The sequence below is a fragment of the Mirounga angustirostris genome, unplaced genomic scaffold, assembly GCF_029215605.1.
Source record: "Mirounga angustirostris isolate CCGP_5_RB_7025 unplaced genomic scaffold, mMirAng1.0.hap1 SCAF_7, whole genome shotgun sequence".
In the NCBI taxonomy this organism is placed as follows: Eukaryota; Metazoa; Chordata; class Mammalia; order Carnivora; family Phocidae; genus Mirounga; species Mirounga angustirostris.
In genome coordinates this window covers 78494390-78515182 of record NW_026991715.1, presented here as the reverse complement: position 1 = coordinate 78515182, position 20793 = coordinate 78494390, and the positions used below count along the sequence as shown (strand labels likewise).

The 20793-nt window shown below is 35.6% G+C and overlaps 1 protein-coding gene across 2 annotated transcripts in view; it reads right to left on the bottom strand.

Moving 5' to 3' along the window:
• Positions 1-20793, bottom strand: part of FAM174A (family with sequence similarity 174 member A) — a 46931-nt gene that overhangs the window by 13112 nt on the left and 13026 nt on the right. The window contains exon 2 of one of the 2 annotated variants that reach the window (XM_045899238.3): positions 10114-10248. In XM_045899238.3, the coding sequence (XP_045755194.1) occupies positions 10114-10248 (135 nt within the window). Of the gene's footprint in view, positions 1-10109; positions 10249-20793 lie in introns of those variants that run through there. The other variant, XM_045899239.2, reaches the window with a different exon arrangement.

Here is a 20793-nt window from a genome sequence, read left to right as displayed (position 1 = left end):
TTATGGAAGTCTTCAGGAATGAAAACAGAAACCATTAGAGCCCAAGCCGAAAAAACATTTAGAGACGCAGTCCAGTCACACTATTTGTCAGGTGACTTGGTAAAGAAGAAGAGCCAAGATTCGGGAGACTGAAGTAAGGAGATTCAGTTATCAATGCCAGAATTCTGCTCAAGAAGCACTTGAGTCTACATAATCATATTCTGCTGCTCCTTATTTTACAATACTTCTCAGTCATGACGATTTAGTCGCTGAAGTCTAAAGATTAGATCAGATGTCAAATGTTCTGTTGTTCCACCATTTACAGAACTCCCACTGTACAAAAAAATAAATAAATAAAAGCTAATCTGTTTACAATGTTAAATTCCTATTCTCACTGCTCTGTAAAACTGCTACTCATGAACAATAATTCCTTAGAACTCATACCTTTATTCAGTGACCTCCAAACCCAAATATTTCTCTCTTACCAGCTGCCAAATTTAACCTTCAGAAAACATTCTGAATAGTCAGGGAGATATATTATAAGCTGTCTTTTCAACACTTATTACCTACTTTTTGTTTGCTAATAAAAATCTTTTTGTTTGGTTTTGTTTCTGCTAGCAAGGCGGGTAAAGACTGTTGGGAAGAAGAGGATAGTTCTGAGAAATTTTGATTTCCTGATAGAGACTGATGTGAAGTGGTTCTTGCCTCCCAGACTCTTGTTGCCTGAAACACAGATGCAATGGCTGAAATTACAGCAGCCATATAAGCAAGATAAGACAAGCATGAGGAAAGGTTGGAGAAAACTGCATAAATGTAGACCCTATGATCAAACAGCCATTGAATCAATACCAGGAGCCAACTACTACAGACTTCTTATGACATGAGAAAAACTCCTGAATTCAGAAAAAAACTTTTGTAATTCTATATTCTTTATTAAAATAGACAAAAGTAAAAACGTAGTAAAAAAATAGTCAATCTTAGAGAAGCAGAGAGTAGATTAGTGGTTGCTGAAGTTTGAGAGGAGAGTGAAATGGGGAGTTGCTATTCAATGGGCATAAAGTTTGAGTTATGCAAGATGAGTAAGTTCTAGAGATTTGTCCGACAGCACTGCACTTATGGTTAATAATATTGTATTGTGCATCTAAAAATTTAAGAGGGGGCGCCTGGGTGGCTCAGTTGGTTGGGCGACTGCCTTCGGCTCAGGTCATGATCCTGGAGTCACAGGATCGAGTCCCGCATTGGGCTCCCTGCTCAGCAGGGAGTCTGCTTCTCCCTCTGACCCTCCTCCCTCTCATGCTCTCTGTCTCTCATTCTCTCTCTCTCAAATAAATAAAATCTTTAAAAAAATATATAAAAAAAAATAAAAATTTAAGAAGATCGATCTGATGTTAAGTATTCTTAATACGATAAAAAAAAAAAATCACCATGCTTTTCTGTGAGGTAAATTGAATGTGAAGTTTTTAATAAATTTTATGGAAACCTCAGTTTGAGTACTTTTCAAACCTCAAGAAAGTTCTGCCTCTTCATATTATACGATACACTGATTAAAAGAAAATACACTATTTTAAAGGATAACTTAAAAGCTCACTCAGAAGATCTTTATCAAAACAGCTACAAATCACATCAGGTTCGGAAACAAAACAATACTGTACTAGTGGACTCAGTACCTGTGGATTTTAAAGAATACTATATGAGAACACTGGGAAAGTTTGATGACATAATTGTGTTTATAACTTTTCTGTCCATAAAGTTGAGATGTTTGTCCCTGTATTGTCTTTAACCCTATTCACACATATCAACCTCATGGGTAGTTATGCTTTGCCTCCCATATCCATCTATCTCACCTTAGAGAAACTACAATCCATATTCACAGAATATAAATCCTGAACAAAAGCAGTAAACATTTCATTAAATGGATCAACTGCTATATAAACAGGAATTTGTGATTTAACTGTTTTATAAGTTTTCATTTAATAGAATTAATTTAAACCAGATCAGTCAAACACTTTTGCTCCAGGTCTTTTCTGTCCAATATAACAGCCACTAGCCACATCTGGCAATTTATAGTAAAATTCAATAAAATTAAAACTTCAGTTCCTCAGTCACACTAGTCACATTTCAAACGCCCAAGAGACACATATGGCTAGTAGCTATCAAATTAGACAGGACAACTCTAGATCATGCAGTGAGATGAGAAAATAGCATTAGCAAATAAAATTTGAGGTTACACAACATTTGTTAAAATAATACACAAATGATTCATGTACTTAACTAATAAGCACATTGTGATGTCTAATTATTAATGGAGCAAGGCAAATTTTCTTCTAAGGCACAGAAAAGTAAAACATACCAAAAAAAGAACATGAGGGTTCTTTTTTATTACCTTTTATTACTTATTACTTCTATCATTCCAGTAATGACAAATACAGGATAATATACTTTAAGCACAAAAAGTACAGATGATTCTACTAGTAACACACCACTAGACATCCTAAAATACCAATTTTTATCTAACATAAACCTTAGTAATTGACACATTCCTACATTCTATTTACTTTGAATAACCCTAGTATTTATTCTGATATGTTAAGTTTCACATTGAAAGTAGTGTTTTAGAAATTAGAACTATTTTCAAATTGGAAACTGTTTGAATAAGATCTTTTTAATGAGTGTTTCTGGTTAAATATTTATATCAAATCTGCTTTCTAATTCTGACATGCTGATGTTAATAACCAGAAAATATTTTGTGGTCAAGTAACATTGAGCACAAATGTAATGAAGACATACAATATTAAATTTAATGAAGCAGAACAAAAGTAGCTAAAAAGCAAGTTTAGGGTTTTAAAAATTACATTATTGACAAAAATTACTACAATAGCCTTGAAGTGATGCTGTAAGTGTCAGCTTTTAGAAGCTGCTACCAAGACTGTTAAAATGTCTTACAGTGTACATCATCATAAAATACTAATAATTTTACGGTTCAGTAGAAATCAAACAGAATAGCAAAACAGTATTGTTCCCATTTGTGGTTTTGTGTCATAAAGCACTGTTTTAAACTGTTTTAGGGACTGGTTATGAGTATTTGTTCTAATATTTTTCTTTGAGAAAATTAAGGTAATTTTTAGTCAGTATATGCTATCTAATTCCTCATCAGTTTTTCTATCCAAGAGGGCTAAAACACCCAACAAGACAGTTAAAGAGTTGACGTTTGTCTTTTAGTTTTATAAAATCTTTGTGCAAAATGTTTCAGTAACCAAACATAAGAAATTACCCCTAAAATACAAAATTAGGATGTCAATAGCAAATTTAAGAGAAATTTTATTAACCAAGTTGCTCAAGTTATTTTTTTTTCACATCTGTACATTTTCCCAATTTGATTGCATTAATCTCAGTGCTTAAAGTACTAGATATCGTGGTAATAATGGTGGTTAACTTCTCAGTATTTATTCAAACACAAATGATAATTCTGAGCTAATCATGGTACTTCCATTTTTTTCCCCAGGGTTTAATTTAGAAATGGCCATATGACCAATGATACGGAAAGCAAAAACAAACAAAAAAACCCAGCTCTGTTTAAAGTTTCTGGGGAAATTCTTCTCATTCCTAAGGAAGGTACACAAGAGAGCGAGTCCCTATCTTCTACTGAACGTTACCATTCTAGGTATGATTATAGGAACTGCTGACACCATCCTATTATCAGCCTAAAAATGAAGCCAACACATGGTGTGCAGAACCAAGGGGATCACAAAGAAAAGGAGACAGAGCCTTGATGTACTGTTTGGAGTTGGCCCTATCTGTGACATACTATTATATGAAATAATAAATTTCCTTGAAATTTAGATTAAACCATATATTGGCAGTTTCATATGGTTCCATCTAATACAAAGAAACAGTGAAAATAATTACCCCAAATCCTAACTACCAACAACAATCATTAAAATTCTAATGTATTAAAAACCACAATAAAAACATTCTTCTCAGAAAGAGCTGACTACAAAAGGATGGTTTTATGCTGTGATAAAATTATAAGCAAGGAAATTCATTTGCCTCTCTGGAAATAACTTGCTTCCTGTTATTCTGTGGATAGAATCTGGAAAATAAAGAGGAACTAATTTTAGAAAGCACTTAAACAATGAAGGCAGCATCAGTAAGAGCTAATCCCACAAGAATTACCAGCAATTATACTATAAACTAATATGATTCTGCATTGCAGTTGGCAAGGTAGGTATATCATAATATTTACATTCCTCATTTTTAGGGTCCTCATTTGCAAAATAAAGAGTAATAGCAAGAGCTGATATAGAAGACAGAATGAAGAGAATTTATAATTATTCTCTTTATAAAGGCATAAATCAAATATATATTTTTAAAAAATGGAATTAAATTACAGCAGGAAGAGAAGCCCAAATTACTTCAACTCTCTGAGCCTCAGATTTCTTATCTTTAAAATAAGACCAAAAGGAACTACTTTACATGACTGTCTTGATGATTCCATAATATATGTAAGGAGCCTAGCACAGCGTCTGTATATTCTGCACTCAAGTAGATACTTACTAACAAGTGTCTATTATAATTGCTCCAGTGTAGTTCTGTTACCCCACTATGTCCAGGCTCTCCCCTGGGCTCAGTGATAAGACCCCTGATCTTATCCCTCTAAAGACATCTACCAATATCAGCATCCATTCCCTTGGTTTTTTCTACCATTTATATGGTAGGACTGCTGGGAAATCTGAGGTGGAAGTCCTCTTTCAGGGCCTAAAAATACCTTATAATACACTCTCCATATAAAAGTATTGATTTTCCCCCTTTACTAATGGGAGAAACAAATGGCATTAACCCTGGTAATGTTATGTAAAACAGTCACAATAAGATCTATATGTATCTTTCCCACAGGATAAATTTGAAATGTTGACTAAATTGATGGCATAATGCATGTTTAATCTCTAATACTAACATTAGAAGATCAGAGAGAGTCTTGCCCAATGAATCAGCTTCAAATGAAATAGCAGAGTTCAGACTGTGTATCTTATCACAGACAATAATCTCTAAGCTACAGATGGTAAAAGAAATATAAACACACCTCTATGAAACTGTTGTCAGTAGCAGAAAATGACTGTTTTCTACAATGAGACTGTCACAGAAAAGAAATGTATATACCTTCCCCTAAGTAAGAGTTAGAAAAAAGGGTCTGCAAATGCAGACTATGAAAAAAAATCAAAGCAGAGGTCTAGAATCAGTGGAGGTGTTAGTTAAATGATGTTTAATACTGGGTGAAGAATAAAAAGGAGAACACAGAAAAACTGTTTGCTTCTCAGTGTACTGAAATATCCATATTATTGTTCATTTTAAAAGAGACAAAAGTAGGTCTGCCCTAGAGAAGAACATTACCCCTGATTTTGGCAAGGTCAAAAACCAGTAAAGGGGAATCTCAACTCTTGCCAAAATATCTTTGTTTTGTATTTCTGTCCTGTGTATATATACTAGATTGTTAACTGAAATGGGGATGGGCATTTTGCCCAATTTTGTTCACCACCATATCCCCATAGCTTAGTAGAGTATTTGGGGACAAATGACAGGCAGTTTATCACTGTTTTTAATGAAAAAAATGAATCCATGCAATTTGCTATGTCCACTGGGATCTCATAGTCACCTCTCAATTTCATGGTTGAAACTGGTTTCACACCTTTTGACCTATAATCCCAGTTCTAGAAATTTACCCTGAAAATGCACCTGCAACAATACAAAAATACATATGCACAAGGTTATTCATTGAAATATAGTTTGATAACTACCTACATGTCAAAGCATAGGCAATGGACTGAATAAACGACGGTACCTACACACCATGGGATACTATGCAGCTGTTAAAAATGAAAAATATCCCTGAACTTATACAGCATGACTTACAGGAGATATTACAAAGTGCAACAAAAAAATATAAAAGAACATATATTGTATGCTACCTCTTGTGTAAGAAAGAAAAGTGTTAAGAAATACATATTTCTGCCAACTTTTATCCAAAGAACCACAGGGAAGATAAACCAGATAAATAATGAAAGTGATTACCTACAAAGGGTGAGGTGGTGAGAATGGAGAGGAAAGAATACAAGAGGGAATGATACTTCTTTGAGTGTATGTGTGTGTATAATATTAAAAAAAAAATGTGTATACTTTTTAATTTTGGAAGCATGTTAGTATTTTTCATATGAAAAATGATAATGACAATGGGAAGGGGAGGAAAAAATCTAAAACAGAAAGCAAGTTCAAATGACTTCAATTACATTTCAAATAATTATGATAAACACATTGAAGAGGGAGGAGGAATCAAGGCCAAATCACTTACATATCTAATAATATAATCTCAGTCTTGGGCAAGATGGTGTTGTGAAGAGAAAACTAACAAATCCTAAACCTTCTTAGAAGGCTTGTTTATTTTAGTGCCATAGGCAAAGCGATTCTGAAACTGTATTAGTTTTATTACAGAATTGAGTAAATAAGTAAATGCTGATGTTGGGATCCAGAAGATTGTTGGAAGTCATTCTCATGACAGAACAAAGAGAATGCAACTATGGAAAAGGGAGAAGGCAAGAAAGAACACAGTGGCAATAGACCAGCAAGGTAGAATGGGAGGTATGAAGAAATACTATGTAAAGTATGCATACATATGTGAATATGCATGTACGTGGGCATGCGTGTGTGTGTGCACGTACACATACATTTCACAGACCTGTCTGCTGAAGGGGCCAAGAAGTAAGGACACACCTTAGTAATAAAGAGCTCACTTAGTGCCCACTCAAAGAAACCAAGGCTCTTTGGAGAAATGGCTAATTCCATCACTAGGGCAGGGTAGGTAAAAATGAGCCTGGAACATCTTGCTAGGCCAGAATGTGAGGAATTGCTTTAAAAAAAAAAAAAAAAAAAATGGAAGCAAGTAACAAGGGCACAGAAGCCAGCTTGAAGCGGCTCTCTCTGGCAAGGACAGCAATGAAAAAGGAGAAAAATCATGACTCCATACTGTCAATAGTTAGATAAATGAATACAGAAGGAATGAGGGGGAGCTCTTGCTTATACTACAATATCAATGCTGATTGGTAAATATGAAGGAAATGTTGAAGTTGGAAGATCATTATTTTGAAACTATCACAGTGAAGATTAGATCAGGCAACAATCAAGACTAATGACTGCTAAACTTAGGGGAAAATTTTGATAAAAGCAGAATATTTTCATGATTTTAAAATGCCTTATTAGTTGCAATGGGGAAAAAAATAGTAACATACTAAAGAAACTGGGCAAACTTTAAGCAGGTGCATCAAAATTACTACTGCTAAGAAAGAAGGGCACTGTGTGTCTCCAGATAGGATACCCTGAGAAAGACATATCATGATCTGTACAGTATTTCAGGGAAGAATGCATAACCTGAATCTAATTATAAGGAAACATGAGAACATTAGGTAAATATAAAATGAGGAATATGCATTCTTCTGTATCTATATTATAAGATAGAAAAAAACACACAAGAGAACAAATGAAGTAAAATGTCAGTAAATCTAGATTTAAGAATAGAAGGATATTCTCTGTACTATTTTTATTCTTTTATTTTTTAACAAAGAACGATCTGCATTTATTTTTTTTATTTTTATTTTTTTTTAAGCTTTTATTTATTTACTTATTTGAGAGAGAGAGAGCACAAGAGGGGGGAGCGGGAGAGGGAGAAGCAGACTCCCTGCTGAGCAGGGAGCCCGATGTGGGACTCGATCCCGGGACTCCAGGATCATGACCTGAGCCGAAGGCAGTTGCTTAACCAACTGAGCCACCCAGGCGCCCTGTACTATTTTTATTCTTATAACTTTTCTGAAGCTCTGAAATTATTCCCAAACAAAAGGCAATTTTTTTCTAAAGTAATTGAGAAAAAAAAAATCAACATAGGAGGATATAGAAGGACAAGTGAAAATGAAAATTAACTGTCAACCTCCCAATCTCACCTTTCACAACTAGAAGTTAAGCTTCACAAAGCCGGGATGTTTTTCTTTTTCTTTTCTGTTTTGTGGCTGTAGTGTATCCCAAGTGGCCAGATCAATGCCAGACATTCAACAGTTGCTATATAAACAGCTGCTCCATCATTCATTACTTGGATGAGTGAATGAATGAATGAATGAATAGGTAAGCACTGTTTATTTGCTGTTCTTACTTTAAACATGTCTATATTAAAGTTCTAAGTCTTTTTTTTTTTTAAGTATATGGGGTCATACTACTAAAAATCTGAAGATGATGCCATTATCATTGATATCATTGATAATTATCATTACCCCGAAACATGCTTCTCCACTATTATAACCATTTCTCCCTCCTTTACCCTCCAAACAAAATTCCTAAATTTTGTTCATAATACCGTTCAAAGTCTCTTTAATAACTTACTCCCTTCTATTTCTCTTGCTATCACTCTGGTGTTGGCCACCCCATGTACTTGTACCATCTAACTGGTCTTCCTGGTTCCCTTACTCCTTATCTTGCTTTTCTCCAATCTAAGTAATTTTCAAAACACAACTTTGATTATGTTTCCTCGTCTTAAAATTTTCCAAGTGGCTTTTCATAATCTGTTGAGTGACTTCTCACTGACTGCCATGGATCATGATCTGCCTTTTGATTCTTTGTCCTGCCTTACCCATCACTCTTATTTTTGCATTCAAAGCTCAAAAATTATTCATTCCCTCATTCATTTATTCTCACAGATATTAATGTAGCATCTATTTAACTTCTTTTAGTTCCTTGAATACTCTACCCTCTCTTTTGCTTCTGGTACTTTGTGCCTGCTGTTCTCTCTCCAACCCCCACCCCTATATCCACTTTTAATTTTGCTAATTTCTACTCATTTTTTCAGGTCTCAATTAACATAGCATGTCCAAGAGGTGTTTCTGGACCATTAGTTTTTGGTTATTTGTTCTATGTCCCCACTACAAGTTCTCATATCACCCTATGCTTATTCTGTTTATTAAGTCACTCTGATTAATGTCTAGCTCCCTAATAGAACACATAATTCATGAAAAGTGGGGCATAAGAGAGGGATAAGTATTGGAGAAAGGTCTGTGATGAGGCAGGCTGCAAAATAAAAGATAACTACAGGTAATTTTATCTCATGGAAATCATTCCCTTCTTTATGTGCCTCCTACATTCCCTGGTCTGTCCCTCTCATCCTTCATCTCTTCTAGGCCAACTTTCCCACTAATACAAGAAGTATTATTCCACAACACAAATCTGATTATCTCATTAGATACACTCCACACAAACAACACCAATGGTTCTCCAATAACAGCAGGGTAATACCAAACTCTTTAGCAGATTGTAAAACTCTTATGTATTTCCCTCAAAAACAAACCAACCAACCAACCAACAAAAAACCTTGCAGATCCCTATGTTCTGCCAGAGCTGATCCTCCCAACCTTGCATGTATAAAAAGCCAAGATTTCTGTACTCATGGTATTTGTTGTAACTGATTGTGGACTTTAGTTTTCCTTTAGCCAAATAGTCTCCCCTCTATTTCAACATGTCTTTCCCTACTAAGTGGAATCTTTATTACCTCCTTTCTTTATCCCATTTGCTTTGAAACTAAGTCTATAACCATGTAATTTTGCTTATACAAATCTCTTAGGAAGGGTCTTAACACTCAGCAAGAACAGATCTGAGAATAGATATCATAGCTGTACTAGCAGACCATCAGTCCCACAATTTTGAGTGAAAGCATGATTTACAAATAGAGGAGCACAGACTAAAATCAAAATATCTTCAGAATGCAAAAAGAAAATCAATTTTACTAATATTTCTCTCTCTCACACACACATAAAAACTTACTACGTATTACTTGTCAGTATGTAGCAGTTAAAAGGACAAAGCTCTGCAAGGATCTATAATACAGATCTCTTTTTGGAATGGTATTCTATTATTTATACCTGTTTTAGCAAAGCAATATGCATGTGAGCTATTGGTTGGGTAGCACAAAGAACTTCATTAAATAGAACTGAATAAAATCTATTAGGATAAAAACTGCTAAATGAAATACTGTATTTTTTCTACTTTATTTACTTATCAAGGACTTGCCTCCCTAATTCATGGAATGAAACTGCCCAACACTTAACTTACCTTCGAGGATGATTGGCATCAAACAAAGTGTTATCATCATCCTCATCATCTTGTTCTAAAGGTGTCAACTCCATGTTTTCTATGTTAGTGTCCAAAACTCCATATCTCCTAGTCTTTCGGTTTCTTCTTCTCATCCTATTAAATAGAACGTATTAATAAATAAAAATTATTTGAATATGGCATAGATGATCCTTACTTTATATTTACTTAAACTAAAAATAAATTATCCCTCTGTTGCTGACATCAGAGGCACTCAATATCAGAATGACTACATTTCAGAAATGTAAACGATTTACTATGTAGGATTATTTATGAAACAAAATCTATCCTACTTGTTGTGTACCATTTCTTCCATTTGACCTACTCCCTTCTCTATCAGCTTATGGTATGGACAAATAAATCTTTAAGGAACCATACGTTCACTGAAGCCTTCTATTCCAGCCTTTTCCCTACCTTACCCATGCCTTCTTACCAATGTGCAGGATTAGGTACTTTCTGTCCCACTAAGAAACTATTATGTTTATACATGTTCAAATTCTGCATTAAGTAGCTCACAAACTTGGCTACATGTCAGAATCACCCTCGGTATATTAGTCCTTATCTCCACATAATTAAATCAGAGTTTCCAAGGAGAAGGAACTAAGCAGAATCACAATCATCTAGGAATTTATTAGAAATGCAAATCCTCATGCCCACTCAGACCTAGTAAATGACAAACACTGAACTTGGGGCCCAGAAACCCGTGTTTTAACAAACACTTCTTGTCAGTATGATGCATTGCTGAAGTTTCAGGACCACTGCTCTAGAGAAATGAAAATATTTTAGGGTGCTAAACATTAATCATTATTTGAATACATAACAAAGTCTCTCTGACTTAGAATCATACTCTATGCTTTTCTCTCAAATAACTTTTTTCTTCAAATTATTTACCTCAATTTGCATTTATATTTCCTTATGTATATGGTTATTTGAGTGTTTATTTGCCTCTCTCCCCCTAAGTTCCATGAGGGCAGCTATGCATATCTTGTTCACCACTGTATTACTACTTCGTAGCAGTGTCTGATTAAGATGCTCTTTAAATATTTATTCAGGCTCTGAGTGAAATCATATTCTAGCTCAGTACTCCAAATCTGACCCTACAATTAATGCCTAAGTTACCTCCAGTGAAATAACCTCAAATCCACATACAAGAAAATATATTTTACACAAATGGCTATGGGAGATTAAGAACAAAATAGAAGATATTTCAGTAAGTAACAACATAAAAGTTTACTTAAATGTTTCTGTGTCACTTTATTCGATGTAACAAGTGTGATAATAAATACCATGACTACAGGGCCAACTGTAAAGAGCTAAAGTTTCTACATATGTGACTGTGGGGATCCCCCTGGGAGATAAACTGTCCTACACATATATACATATAATACACAGATACATATAAACACATGCTCAAGAGATATTTGAGTTTTAGTAAGCATCAGGCATTGTGCTAGCTTCTCAGTGGTGAAAATTTAGAAAATTATACTAAGCATAGATAAAAACCAAGTAAGCTTCCACTAGTCACTGCCTATAGATCTATCTATATACCTACCCAAAGGCGCTGAACAGGAAACAAGAGGTTAAAGTATAGTATTTAAAACTACAAATGTAACCAATGTAAGAGTTAATACTAATGTTAAGACTTAAAAAAAAAAATGGCACTAAGAAGTATAAGCTAGTCTTTATATAGTGAGAACTTAAATGTTTAGGTTGTTACATTAACAAGTACATATATGTGTGCATGTTTGTGCACATTCACACATACTCACACCCTATGCAGATCAGAAATCTAAACTTTTTCTGCAAAGGATCAAATAGTAAATATTGCAGACTCTAAAGATCACATATGGTCTCTTGCCACATATTCACCTTAATTTTTTGTTTTTAGTTTGATTTTTTTACAACCCTTCAAAAATGTAAAAAAAAAAAAAAAATCTTGGTTCATAGGTCTTAAAAAAATAGGTCAGTGAACCAGATCTGGCTGATGGGCCATAGTGTACCAACCTGTGATTTAGACTTCTGAAAGTAATTCACAGAAAAATTAAGAACATAAAAATACTGACCCTGGAAGTAGGAATAAAAAAGTCCAGGGGGATTATAGTTCACCATTAGTCCTTTTGAACCACATAGCTGAATAACATCTTCAAGCATTCCTTTGGTTTAAAAAAGTGAATACACAAGAGTGAGTGAAGCCACTTGGCAGTCTAAGTTAAGGATATTCAGAGTTAGAATTTCTCCTCTTCCCTTTTGCCAGGCTTTCACTCAAGGTTTTACACCATATATGGCTTTCCAAACATTCTCACATTTTCAGTGAACAAAGAAGAAATTAATGTCATGTGAATCATTTTTGGAAAAAAACAAGATCCTTCCGGGTCATATACTATATATCAAGTAGTCAATATGCCAATAACCTAGTCATTGCCAGTCACAAGGTACCCTGGCAAGTCTTAAAAAAGAGAAGGATACAAACACAGACTTTAAGGACTTTTGCAATTTTATCTCAGCTGACATTCTTCTCCACTCCCAAGGTCTTCATCCTCTCTTGAATGAATTCCCAAACTTTCAGTGAGTGGCTAATCTGGCTAGCAATGCTATTTTCTCTATCTTTGTATAGTGTAAGTGTTTGCATCAGTGTGAGCACTTTGTTATTTATTCTAGCTTGCACTCTCCTTTAATAATTTTTTAAATGCTATCTTCCAAACGTGAATCCAAGTTCTTTAAAAACAAGAACCTACTCCGTATATATAGAAGGTACATTGTTGGGCACCAAATAAGTGGGGGAATGCAGTTCAATTTAAATGAAGTTAGCATTTTAGTAAATGTTACTAATTCATAACTGTGTGTTGTTAAATAGAATTTAAAGTTGAAATGCAATTTCTTTTTTTTTTTTTTAGAAATGCAATTTCTAAAAAAAAAAAAAAAAAGTATTCTCTAAGTCCAAAGATCTAGGCACTGATGGCTACATGATCGTGACAGCAACATGGGTATAAAAACATCAAATATATCCATATGCAGTGATTTTTCTCAGGAAAGGTCAAAAACATCAGTGAATCTTCAAAATTACTCAGCTGATTCAATGAACCATCTACTTAAAGTAATAAATATTAAACATAAAATACAATATGCGGGCGCCTGGGTGGCTCAATTGGTTAAGCGACTGCCTTCGGCTCAGGTCATGATCCTGGAGTCCCGGGATCGAGTCCCACATCGGGCTCCCTGCTCGGCAGGGAGCCTGCTTCTCCCTCTGACCCTCCCCCTCTCATGTGCTCTCTGTCTCTCTCATTCTCTCTGTCTCAAATAAATAAATAAAATCTTTAAAAAAATAAAATACAATATGCATAATAAAAGTCTACTGAAATTTTAAGTAAAAAGGCTACTTTTATTTTTTAATATGCAATGTGCCTTATTTTTGAATAAGCAAAAGTGTAAGGGGGCTTTAAAACTCACACAATTTTAACAGTTGTAGTTCTTTTCTCACAAATGAATGTTTTAATTAAGTTCATGACACACAATCTTGTCTATGTGTGGTGACAATTACACATATAATTATAGATATGACACTTTTCTATTAGACATAGTAAATGCATATTGCAGTATGAAAACATTTTGTTGCTTCTTAACAAAAAAAATAGCGACTTTATAAATGTGTAGAGGAAAATATGGAAGATTAAAAGGACAAAAGAAAATAACTATATGATTGATGATATTGAATGATATTGACTCATCACATGGCATGCACAGGTAAATGATCTTGATCAGATCCATTCTAGATAATCAAGTTATCATTCAAATAGCTGTCTAGGGGCGCCTGGGTGGCTCAGTCATTAAGCGTCTGCCTTCGGCTCAGGTCATGATCCCAGGGTCCTGGGATCGAGCGCCGCATCGGGCTCCCTGCTCTGCGGGAAGCCTGCTTCTTCCTCTACCAGTCCCCTTGCTTGTGTTTCCTCTCTGGCTATGTCTCTCTCTGTCAAATAAATAAATAAAATCTTGAAAAAAAAAATTCAAATAGCTGTCTAATATAGTTGCAGATTCCTCAATGTTCCATTATACTCAGGTTGGTAAGAATTATTTCTGTTTAAATAGCATGTAAAAGCTACAGCACAAAAATAAAACTGAACTGCTAAAGTAAGCTTGATAAAATTTTATGTAAAAATGTATGAGGCCACATAAAATAAACACAACAGAATAAGACTCCATTTTGGGGCGCCTGAGTGGCTCTGTCGTTAGGCGTCTGCCTTCGGCTGGGGTCCTGATTCCAGGGTCATGGGATCGAGTCCCGCATGGGGCTCCCTGTTCCGCGGGAAGCCTGCTTCTCCCTCTCCCACTCCCCCTGCTTGTGTTCCCTCTCTCGCCATGTCTCTCTCTGTCAAATAAATAAATCTTAAAAAAAAAAAAAAAAAGAATAAAACTCCATTTCATTCTACTACTCTATGAAAGAGAAAACCGATCAATGTAACTTGCTGTACCCATCTGGTTTTACTCTTTTTGTTTTCTTTTAAATGAAAGCCTGTAGGGTATTATTAAGTATGGAAAGATGTAAGTAATATTCCTTAATTTCCTTAATTCCTGAATTTCTTCTATAGCACATTCAAAACTAAACTGAGGGATATATTATTTACTGGGTATTTTATATACATACACTCTCCTATCTGAAGACATAATGATAAAGCAGAGTAATTCTTAATAACAAAATGTACAACTATTGATAAAACATTTTTTAGTCTTGGCTATTTTTGGCAAAAAAGTAAAATAGTGACCAAGAATGACTTTGAAACTAATTACTTTACCATTACAACATAATACAAATAAAAATTAGTGAGCCACAATTTTAGTTGTCTATGATTTATCAAGAAATCCAACTCAATGAATACATATATATAAAAATACTTTTATCTGACATCTCTCTCATCTTCATCCCCCATTGCCAAAACCCAATCCATCAGTTGTCATTTCAAGTTCTTCAAGAAGCAGACACCGGTAGAGATAAGATTATGTCATGGGTTGAACTATGTCTCCCCCAAATTCATATGCTGAAATCCTAACTCCTAGCTCCATTTGAAAGAGTCTTAACACAATCAATCAAGTTAATATGAAGTCATCAGAATGGGTTCTAATCCAGTATAATGTCGGAAAAAAAAAAAAAGAAAAAGAAAATAAAATTTTCAGACAGACACACATATAGAAAGAATACCAATTGGAGAAGAAGATCACCATCTTCAAGCCAAGGAGAGAAATCTGGAACAGAACTTTCCGTGTAGTAGTCTGCTCAGGCTGCCATAACAAAATGTCATAAAATTGATTGCTTAAACAACAGAAATTTATTTGTCACTATTTTGGAAGCTATAAAGTCCAAGATCAAAGTACCAGGTTTCATTCTGAGGCTTCTCTTGGCTTGCAGGCAGCTGCCATTTCGCTGTGTGCTCATATGACCTCTTCTTTGTGTGTGCAGGGAGAGAGTTCTGGTATCTCTTCCTTTTCTTATAAGAGGAATCAGCCCTATTGGATGAGGGCACTGCCCTTATGACCTCATTTGACTTTTACCATTTCTTACAAGTCCTATCTTCAAATACGTTCACATACGAATGGGGGGGGGGACATAAACATTCAATCCAGAACATTCCCTCATAGCCTTCAGAAGGAACCAAGTCTGCTAGTATCTTGATTTCAGTTGTCTAGCCCCTAAAACTGTGAAGTGAAAAATTTTTGTTGTTTAAGTCACCCAGTTTATAGTACTTTGTTACGGCAGGAAACCCTGGCAAACTAATAGATCATAGGGGATTTATTAGGGGGAAGGTCTCCAAAGGATTGAGGGAGGGAAAAGGAGAAGAGGAGATCCTACAAAGGTTAATGCAGGCTTAAGACCTGTGAAAGAGAGTGGAAAGAAAGGATGGTTGGGTAAGAAGAGCAGTAGACTACAAGGCAGTCCTAAGAAAGTTTTGACCAGGCCAATGGGATGTCTTCACGCAAAGAAAGGTTGCCCATTAGAGAAGAGGGTCCTCTGTTAATCAGGATGGCCAGGTTTGGTCACACTCAGTCACTGGCTGGAAAAGGCTTAAGAATTATGGCCCTGGCATGGATGCAATGATGGATCCAAATCTGTGACAGCTGGAGGCTGTCAACTATGTTTCCTACAGCAGGGTCTCTTAAAGGGAAGTCTAATCAATGTACCTCCATGGTCGTCATAATCACAAAGTCCTATGGATTTTACTTCCTGAGAATCACTGAAATTCATTTAAAGTGTTCACCACTGCTATCATCAATCGCCTTGACTACTGATATGGCTTAATACCCGTGTTCCTCTATCTGCTCTGGTCACCCACTAACCTCCCCACCATCCTCTAAAATCTCCAGTGGTTTCCTATTGCTCAGCAGTAACAATTGTATACTATGGCTTATAAAATTCAACATAGGATGGCATACTTACCTTGTTAGCCTCACCTTGCTGTTTACTCTACATTCTGCTTTACCTTCTGCACTCCAGCCACAAAACCTTCTAACTCGTATTCCCTTAGAATGGCCATGTGTTCTCTGTCACTGGCCTCATACTTTCCCCCCACACACCACACTATTGCTGTGTTAATGCCTATTCTTCTTTCAGCTCCAGTTTCCTTAGAGAAGCCTTCCCTAATCTACCATGCTAGGTTACAAATAAACACCTACTATTGGCTTCCATAGCACCCCGTACATCTCCTTTAAAGTACTTATTAATGATATACTTGTATACTTTTTGTGTAAACTGTCTTCCCTACTAGACTTAGTTTCATGGGAGCAGGTGTTTTGCTCACCACTATACCCCCAGTACACAGGGAATGGCATAAAGCAGATGCCTACTATCTGTAAATGAACTAACTAAAATATATGGATTGACAATATATATTGCATTTTCTATGTATAACAAAACCTACAATTTTTATGTTAATCATCACTCCTGGGATAAGAGAAGCCTGAAAAGAACATCATCTCCAAAAATATACCACAGCAAAACCTACAGGAGCTAGCCAATCTTTACTTTTTTAAATTTTTTAAAATTTAAATTCAATTAGCCAACACATAGTACATCACTAGTTTCAGATGCAGTGTTCAACAATTCATCACAATTTTTAAATCATAATATGGATAACATCCTTCTGGCTCAGGACAGAAAAAAAAAAAGGACTAGAATAATTAAACATATTAAACATGCACTCACTCCAGGACTTCTTAGATACTCATTTAGTATGTTTTAGGTCAAGCCCAGGTGATTCTCATACACTACCCAAATCCCCAAATTAGAACCACCAATACTCAGCTTGCATCCTGTACTGAGCAGTTTCATTTTTATCTTTTGGGTATACAATTATCACGTTTTAACATGTAGTTATACTTCATTTACACTCTAAATAATTGAAGTTTATCCATTCAAAAGCCAAAGTGACTTTATTTATTTATTTATTGGTCTTCTTTTAAATTCTCAGCATTCGTGGAACTATATCCAATGCTAAAGATATCCCTGTCTTACTATACAGAATAAATGAGTTAATTCTACTCTTTTTGATGTATCAAGATTATTAGGGTTATTCCACTTTGATGTAAAACAGTGCAGGAGCTGTTGACCCCATGTTGAAGTTCTCTGACTACTGTGCTTTTTTAAAATTCCTTTGGCTTGTTTTCATAATTATTCTTGGGTCTTCTCTATTGGCCTATCAGCTACCAAGCTCTGTCATTATATGATGTTGACCAAGTGCAGCACTAAACAGAAGACTCCCACAACAAGGTACCCTGCCACTGTTCATCTCCAGTAAAATGTTCACTGCTAACACTCAAAAGTTAAAAAAAAAAAAAAAAAATCAAATGCATGTTCATCTATGTTTAGGATACTGCAGTGTTGTTTACTCTGATAGATCCTTTTTTCTCATCCAGTTCCCTACAATTCAGTATATACCATCAGTTCCTGTGATAGTTATGTACCAAATTGTACTTGTCTCCTATTTGATGGTATACTGGTAGACAGCCATAGGTGAAGTAATTCCTAAATAAGTATTATATAGCTTAGCTAGGAAGTGTCCTGTAGGAAAGTGCAAAGCACACAGCTCCCTTGTTCACCTCTCACCTTGGTCTTTTCATGGATTTCCTAGTGTTCTTTTTCAGGCACTAAAGCTTGGGATATGAGGCTTGATAATTCTTCCAACCTACACTTCTAAGAATTCAGCATGGAATTATATCCCAACCAACTTTTATTTTTTTATTTTTTTTTATTTTTTAGATTTTATTTATTTATTAGAGAGAGAGAGAGAGGGAGAGAGCACAAGCAGGGGGAGAGGTAAGCAGAGGGAGAGGGAAGAGCAGGCTCCCAGCTGAGCAGGGAACCCAATGTGGGGCTCGATCCCAGGACGTTGGGATCATGACCTGACCCGAAGTCAGAAGCTTAACCGACTGAGCTACCCAGAGGAGCCCCTCCCAACCAACTTTAAAGTCCTATTTAAAAATCAGCATTTCCCTACCTCACCTCTTACTCTATGATCAACCATCTCCCTCCCCAGCATATTTCTCTTACAATTTCCCAGCTCTTACCCTATCTCTAAACTCGTCAGACCTACCCTCTCACCAATAACAGCTATTTTCAGAAGTCAAATGCTATATACACAGAGTATGGTGTGAAGAGGTGTCAAAAAAATACAGTAAAAACTCCAAAATATATTACAAATGCAACTCTAGACATATGAAATTACTAATAATGTTAATAGTTACCTAGTGTGCACATATGTCAGGCACTGAGCCAAGCAGCTTACAAGCATTACCTGATATAATCCTCACAACAATCCTGTAAGTACCTTCATTTTATATATAGAAAGACAGGGCTTAGAAAAAATTAAACTTAAGATAGTACATGGTAGAGCTAGGATTCAACACAGGCACTAGACTCCTAAGTCTGGGATCTTAAACATTAAGCAAGACTGTCTTCCTAATGAATCAAAGTAATTTTAACCGAGGTCACAAAATCAGCTACCAAAACAGTCTTCTGATCCCCAATACAATGATCTTACATTACACCAAAATGAATATATTATTTTAGTGAACTGCATTTTCTGGTTCATCCTTTCATAATAAAAAGTAATAACCTGGTAGCTACTTGCATTAACAAGTACATTTATGTTCTGGTTAAGCCATCTCTTAGTTTTGATCACAGCAGAATTTGCTTTTTGTTTATCCAAAAGGAAATCTTATTCTGCTTTAACAGTATCATGATTTTGTTTAGAGAGCAACTGGGGACAGCCCTAAGAGATACATAATGATTGTAATAATTGGTGTAAACCAATCATGAAAATATAATTTTCCTTTTGCCAGTCATTGTCTAGGGCTGAGCAGATAAAGCAGTTCAGACAAATAAGAGAATGGGATGACTCTAGCAGTGTGGTTTCTGGGAAAGAGTTTTCTCGCTGATTAAAAAAAAAAAAAAAAAAAAAAAACATAGGAAGAGAAGGCCTCTTTTCAGGCCCCCTCTCTTTCCTCTTTGAGACACTACTGTGTGGGAACAGAATTGTTAAAGCTGAGGTAGCCATCTTATGGAGGGACAAGGATGGAAAAAAAAACAGAATTCTTGATAATCTTACAAAATCACTGAATCAACTCTGAGTCTGCCCATATTCTTAAGTAAATAACAACAACAAAATATGCCCTTACGTTAAAGTCACTTTTAATAGGATATTGTATTACATATAGGTAAAAACTTCTTAACTGATCAGGGCACTTAGCATCTTAGCTTCTCTGAGTTAGGTTGCCAATCTTCCATCACTCAAATGTGTATTTGCTTCTAACTTTCTTCTTTTTAAGAATTTTTTAGGCAGGTTCTATTAACAATCCCTCCATTCTGAACAATCACCTTTTTTTTTTCTTTGCAGTTTTCAATAAAAAATACATTGCCACAAAAAAGTCAACTAAAACTTTTCAGTTTCATTCAACACTTGTTTTTTTCAGTAACCCAGTAGTATCTCCATCTAGATCATAACCTTTTCATTTTTTTCTCTCCTCAGATATTCAGCTGTCCAAATTCATGAACATAACTGTTTTTATTTTTTTATTTTTTTAAAGATTTTATTTATTTATTTGACAGAGAGAGACAGAGTGAGAGAGGAACACAAGCAGGGGGAGTGGAGGGGGGAGAGGCAGGCTTCCCGCCGAGCGGGGAGCCCGATGCGGGGCTCGATCCCAGAACGCTGGGATCATGACCTGAGCCGAAGGCAGGCGCTTAACGACTGAGCCACCGAGGCGCCCCAACACAACTGTTTTTAAACTGGACTCCTAGGTTTTTCAGTGGAAGTATAGCTGGTTTCTACCATTAAAAAAGATGGGACTCTAACATTAAAATAATGCACAAGGCCTGCTATCACGGGACCTGTCAAGCGGCCCTACTCTAAGAAAAATTACTTTGCCTACAAGCTCTTTTGAGTGGGTTGCAGCAGTTAATGGTGTATTCTACTGTGCAAAATCCCCTACTTTCAACCACAACTAATATGACCCTCTGATGGGCACTTTTTCTAAGGGTTGTCAATCTCTAGACTGGATTGTGACTGATGATGTGGCCTAGTCGATAAAGATAACCCAATCAGAATATCTACCATAGGAAATCAATGTAGAAGAAAACACATGCACATAGGTGCAAAC